At 40.1% G+C, this 6,484-nt stretch overlaps 1 protein-coding gene across 1 annotated transcript; it reads left to right on the top strand.

The window, feature by feature from the left end:
* The first annotated feature begins 225 nt into the window (after positions 1–225).
* Positions 226–6,274, top strand: LOC110488752 (zinc finger protein ZIC 3). Its single transcript, XM_021561098.3, has 3 exons — positions 226–2,586; positions 3,485–3,648; positions 4,018–6,274. The coding sequence occupies exons 1-3, from the start codon at positions 1,596–1,598 to the stop codon at positions 4,198–4,200; spliced, it is 1,338 nt and encodes a 445-aa protein (XP_021416773.1). The 5' UTR covers positions 226–1,595; the 3' UTR covers positions 4,201–6,274.
* Positions 6,275–6,484: the final 210 nt, after the last annotated feature.

The following is a 6,484-nucleotide window of genomic DNA, read 5'->3' as shown; positions in this document are numbered from 1 at the left end:
TGACTTTCAACGAAAGCACAGATTCACACACCCCACAGCATCCATACAATTACTCCACGGTTGCTTTCCTTCAAAAGAAAAGTAACCTTAACAATTTAAATATTACATAAATAAGAAAACTCACCTTGCAATTTAAAATACTTTTTCTCGAAGAGGAATATGTTGTGGGAATGATTGCGGGGAGGAGGGCGAAAGCAGACTGAAGGACTGATTTGAAGATTTTTCTCTTTTTCTTTTTTCAGATGTCTAAAATAAAGAATGTGAGCTCCTTCCTGGGACAGATCGAGGGGAAAGGGATGTGAAAGGATTGGAGTTATAAAGCGCCGCTTGAAGCACTCAACGCGTCTCTGAACTTGATCAGATTTTATGTGTCCTGCAGCGAGTCAGCGGCAACCCTGTGAAACTCGCTCAATGGCACGAATTTTTGGATAAGCAAAAAATCTCAGGATATTACAATTACTGCCATCTTTCTTTCTGTCTTTTATTCCTGCGTCTTACACCCAATAGAGCTTGGCAAAAAAACGACCCCCTCCTTTCTCAAGCGGCTTCAAGAAAGCCACATTTCGGATCTCTGCCAACTACATTCATGTTCTCAGTTAATAAGAGACTAAATACTCAGATAAAAAGATAGATAGATAGATAGATAAACATTAACATTAGTAAACATTAATTATGTCGTGTTACACATGTATTTAAAAAATAAACTATTCAGACAGGCTATAACCAAACGTTTACAAAATGATGTCCCCACCAAAATGCACCAATTAAAGTGTTATGTTTTTGCATAGAAGCTGAATTGTGCTTGTTGGTAAAACATCATGCTCGTGGTATGCCTGAATTCTTCAACATTAATAAAAAGAAAGGCCTTGGTCATTATCTGAAGTTTGGATAACGGTATACTTTTTCCTAATGTTGCGAGAACCCATTTTCAGTAACTTTGTTTCATTTCATAGCCTACGGGCATATCTACAACAAACATTTGCAATGACTATTGGCCTCTGGTTTAATATTTACAGTTTATAATGGTGTTAATCCAACTTCTGCAACAGTTTCTGCGTTATAAGACGGAAAATAAATAAGGCTCATGGTATTGAAGCGAGAGTGCTCCGATGCCTTACCTGAAAAATAATGCCTGCACTAACCAATCAAATTAAACCATTGAGACGAACTGCCATTTTCAATAGCAAACCGTGCCAATCAACAGACATCTAGCCAATTAACTCTCTTCTTTGGCGTCACGTGCCAAATGGGTAGCCGGGTTCTCATTGGGCGTCGTAGCACTGCCTCCCGAGTTCATTTATGTGCAGGGAGTGAGTGATTGACTTTATCAGTCCAAGGACATCATTCGTCTGGAAAGGGGGGGAAGTTTGATCCTCTTTCTCACGGATCCCAGTTACGGGAGTTTTTCTCCTCGCTCTGTAAGCGAAGGATTGTTTTTTTGTTGTTTTGGTGTTTTTACAGTAAAACAAATCTTATTCTACGTTTCAACGCACTGAAATCGGGTTCCCGTTATCCGCGGTTAGAGTGAGCTCCACTAACCTGGGGTTTCAGTTCATTTTTTCTTTTATTTCGTTTTCTAAGTTCGTTTGAGCCCAATGACTATGCTCCTTGACAGCGGTCCGCAGTTCCCATCGCTAGGAGTGGGGGGTTTCGGAACACCGCGGCACCATGAGATAGGGAACAGAGACCCCGGGTTGGGGCTCAATCCCTTCGCTGATTCATCCCACTCCGCAGCTTTCAAACTCAGCCCAGTGGCTCACGATATAACCTCCAGCCAGACTTCAGCTTTTACCCCGCAAGCCAGTGGATATGCTGCTGCCCTGGGACACCATCACAGCGGACAGGTGGGTTCGTACGGCGGGGGACCGTTCAATTCAACCCGGGACTTTCTATTCAGAAACCGTGGCGTTGGAGAGTCTGCTGCATCGAGTGCCCAGCATGGGATCTTTGCCGCTTCTGCTGGGAGCCTGCATGGACCTCCTGGAATCTCCGATAACCCTGGGCATCTGTTGTTTTCAGGGCTCCACGACCAGGGCGTGAGCCACACTTCCCCAAGCGGACATGTAGTCAACAGTCAAATGCATCTTGGTTTACGCGGGGACATTTTTGGAAGACCCGATCCGTACCGTCCGGTCGCCAGCCCTCGGACGGACCCCTACGGCGCTCAGCTCCACAACTACAACCATCCAATGGGGATGAATATGGGGATGAATGTGCCGACACACCACGGTCCTGGGGCCTTCTTTAGATACATGAGGCAACCCATAAAGCAAGAAATGTCCTGTAAATGGATAGATGAGAACCAGATGAACCGACCCAAAAAGACTTGCGAAAGGACTTTCAGCACAATGCACGAGATGGTGACTCATGTCTCCATGGAACACGTTGGCGGCCCCGAGCAAAGTAACCACATTTGCTTCTGGGAGGATTGCCCGAGAGAGGGGAAATCATTTAAGGCCAAGTACAAACTTGTGAACCACATTCGAGTGCACACTGGAGAGAAACCATTCCCATGTCCATTCCCTGGCTGTGGGAAAATTTTCGCCAGGTCGGAAAATTTGAAAATTCACAAACGAACACACACAGGTAATTACTTTCGTCAAGTTTGCTGACAAACAACAGCCACACGTTTAAAGATGCCTATCCATAAGCCTGTTGTTTTCATTGTGCATGGGGAAAAGAATAGACCGAGGCAAATATTGTTGAGAGATTGTTGCATTTTATAGAGTAATGCAAGAACGAGTGAAGGCCGCAATTTGGTTTGTTGTTTAGTATGGGATAAGAAATATGTTGGAACGGAAATAAAATAGGATTATACGCACTGAAAATTGCATTTGTTGAACGCTCGGGATAACCCAATTCACATCTCAATGTCATATGTTGAAGTTGTATTGTGTGGACATATATCGCGATTGGAGATGCTATTCTTGCACGCTATCGAGGTGTTGATCAAGTTACATTGTGTGTATTAAGGGAGAGACAGACACATACTTCCCCCAAACTAAAGTGTGAGCGAATTAGCTTAACTAGGCCCACATTTAGACAGACACCCCTCAGTGTGGTTTTGTGAGTCTGGTCCGCTAGTCCTTGTTTACTAGGCTAGCCTATGTGCTACTCCATCCTATTCAAATCAGTGCAGCAGTGGGTTTTAACACTGTAGCCTATTTAAACACACTACGGCAAAGCACACAATAGTAATATCAAAGTCTATATACTACATCAAACATGCCTATAATAGCATTCACTGGTCCATATTTGTTGCCGTTGATGTGTAGCCTAACAAATGTAGGCCTGTATTGAACATATCATGCTTGCTGTTGCTATTCACAGAGCACTATTGTTATTCACAGGGCAGACTTCATCGATGGTGAATCAAGCCAGCATCCCTATTATATCTTGCATAGGCAGGCCTATGTCGGGAGGGTAGGCTTATCAATCGACTGTGTACATGGGGTTAATGAATTGTGCTTATTCCATCTTGCAGGTGAGAAGCCGTTCAAGTGTGAATTCGACGGCTGCGACAGACGCTTCGCCAACAGCAGTGACAGGAAAAAGCACATGCACGTGCACACTTCGGATAAGCCTTACATCTGCAAAGTGTGCGACAAGTCCTACACGCACCCCAGCTCTCTCAGGAAACACATGAAGGTAATTAACGTGTTCATTTCACCTTAAACACACAAACACAATACTCTCCCTTGACCAAGGGCTAATCAAAGAATCAGCGCCCAAACAGTTTCACGTTTCTCTGCTATCTCACTGGTTTGGAATGTAATAGAATGCATATTTATTTCCCAAACATTAGGCTACTACTTGTGGGCTAAATTGGAGAAGGAAATAGAGCAGCAATGCATTAGCAATTTGATAGATCAAAGGGTAAGGTGTATTGACTTAAGCTGAGTTGACTCGTATTGAGTGTGTGCAACATATTCAACGTTAATTCTTCATGCTATAGGGCCTATAGACATACAAATATATCATAGCAACTCCTCTTGTTTTATTGTATTATTATTACAGGTACACGAGTCTCAAGGTTCTGAGTCGTCTCCAGCAGCAAGTTCTGGATATGAGTCGTCCACACCACCAGTTCTGGTATCAGCGAACACTGAAGACCCAACAAAAACACCACCGTCAGCCGTGCAAAACACATCGGGGCACAGCGATGGACTGCCACCCAACTTTAATGAATGGTATGTTTGAAGTCATAACCAGGCTCTCAATGTGGACCAAGATTAAAACCTTAAAAACTCACACCAAGGTGTACACAAAATTGGATTGGAACAACACGAGGAGATGAGAGTAAGCCAGCAGTAGCAGGCCTCGTCCTTTCTCAGGATTGGGGTTTGACTTTTATTCCGAGTTCGAAGAAAACAAATAAATCATAAATAATGAAATAATACTTTCTAAGAATAAATAAAACGTTTTTTTCCCTTTTTTAGTTTACAGATATCAAATGATTATTTTATTTTTCATTTTATGTATTTTCTCAAAATTGTATTTAAAAATAAAGAAAAAGGAATAATATTTCACGGTGTTTTATATAATGGTGACATACTACAGTCGCCTTTCAATTGATTGTTAAAACTTCAGACAGTCTTAAGAAACGTGCCAAAGTCTTTGTCTTGAACTTGAACAAAAAATAAATCATAAATAAATATATACTCGTGAATGTATTTCCTTGTTTGATGGGGTCGAATCTGTTGTCAATGTCCGTTTTCAGGTGGAGAAATGTGGTATTAGGTTACGATTGTTACCGTTGAATATAACGTTGCCTTTTGTTAATAACGTTGTAAATACATATCCATGCTGCCATATTTATCAATTTGTAATTTAATTATGGGTATAAGTTCTGAAACTTAAAGATATTTATGGAAATGTTTTCTAACAAGACTGTACAGATTTGGGTCATAACCATCTTAACATTGAACAAAGTGATCAACTCTAAAGCGCCAATATTGCGATTGTATCTTTTTTTAAGCAATATATGTGTCTTATTTGGATCCAAGATATCATCTATATAAATATGATGAATTTGTCTATATGATGCTCATTTTTCCATCACTTATTGTTTAGCTTGTGAGACCATTGACATGTGAATCATCAATTCTGTAAATCTGAATTGTTTTCAAGTGAGTTGGCAAACTATATAAAACGGTTCTGTCCATATCCCTATAGTCAAATTAACTTTTTTTGTACATTTTACTTCGATAGAATCAGAGAATAGAGCTCAACTGTAGCATAATTTCAGTACACATTCGAACGATCCATCAGCTATTGCACCCGTCGCATTTACAGATGTTATACCTAGTTCATTCATGAATTCCAAGTATTTCAAATTCGGGTCAAATACCCAAACATATGAGCCAGTATGGCAGTCCTTTATAGTTCCAAAAATGTCTTTGTGCAAGTAGGCCTCTGTTAAAATGTGTGCATCGGCAACAATGGAACTGTCACAACACAGTATCTTCAAAATAAAAGTGTTTTTGTCTGTCAGCTTGCATTGTTTTAAATGTAATTATTCTGTGAAACTAAGCGTGTTATTTGTTATAAGTACTGTGGTGTTGCATATAGAGAAGTTTGATTACACATTTGCTTGTTTTGTGTGAATAAGCTGTCGAGAAAACATTTTTGTGTGAACAAAATTTAGTCTGGGAACACTAATAGCTAGCTATATGTGGGTTGGGGAAAATATGTTCAGTGGCACAAAGAGTTACAGCATTGCATTGTAACCTATTTTCAAGAATTGAATCTTATGCATACCACAAAATATATTGTGCTTATGAGAACGATTTCAGACCACCAGCACTACAAAATGTAAAAACAGTACCTCGTAAGTGACAGTGATAAATAAAATACGTTTATTTAAATAATTTAAGGAATATATGTTTTATATACTATTTTCTATACATCAATTTAAAAGGAAAACTTTTTTTCTTATTCCCACAACCCGTATGCCCCATGTCCTGTCAAAGCAATTTTTTTGATGTATAAACGCAGCTAGAATGTGATGTTGTAACACTTTCTGGGAGAAATGGGTCACGCACCAAGTTATTCCTGAAAAGCAAAATGGTTTACTGATGAACTGTGTCACTGTGCCACAATCGAGGCAAACGATGATACAACAGCGAGCCTATTTGTTATTTAGCGGAAAGAGGCAAAGGTTCCTTATACTTTTTAAAGTAGGCTATTGTTTGTTGGTTTGTTTGTTTTACCAACTATTTATGAAGAAATGTGAACATACATTTTGACTGAAATAAAATAAATAAAAAAGTAACAGACTGCGACGTTTATCATTCTTTGTCATTGTTGTATTACTCTCTGCTAAGATCATATGTACATTTTATTTGTCTTCGAGTCTTTGAGACTCGGCACTTTACTTGAACTTGACACTGAGGAAGGCGCCATCTTAGCATCTTGTTTCTGGGGCGATAGAAGGACAGGAAAAGTTACCGACTGTAGCCTTGGTGCTTTTTAAAAGAAGGTG

The sequence above is a fragment of the Oncorhynchus mykiss genome, chromosome 14 (genome assembly GCF_057628025.1).
Source record: "Oncorhynchus mykiss isolate SJ-2025 chromosome 14, ASM5762802v1, whole genome shotgun sequence".
Classification (NCBI taxonomy): Eukaryota; Metazoa; Chordata; class Actinopteri; order Salmoniformes; family Salmonidae; genus Oncorhynchus; species Oncorhynchus mykiss.
The sequence above is the reverse complement of the archived record's forward strand: the minus strand, read 5'-3'. Positions and strand labels throughout refer to the sequence as shown.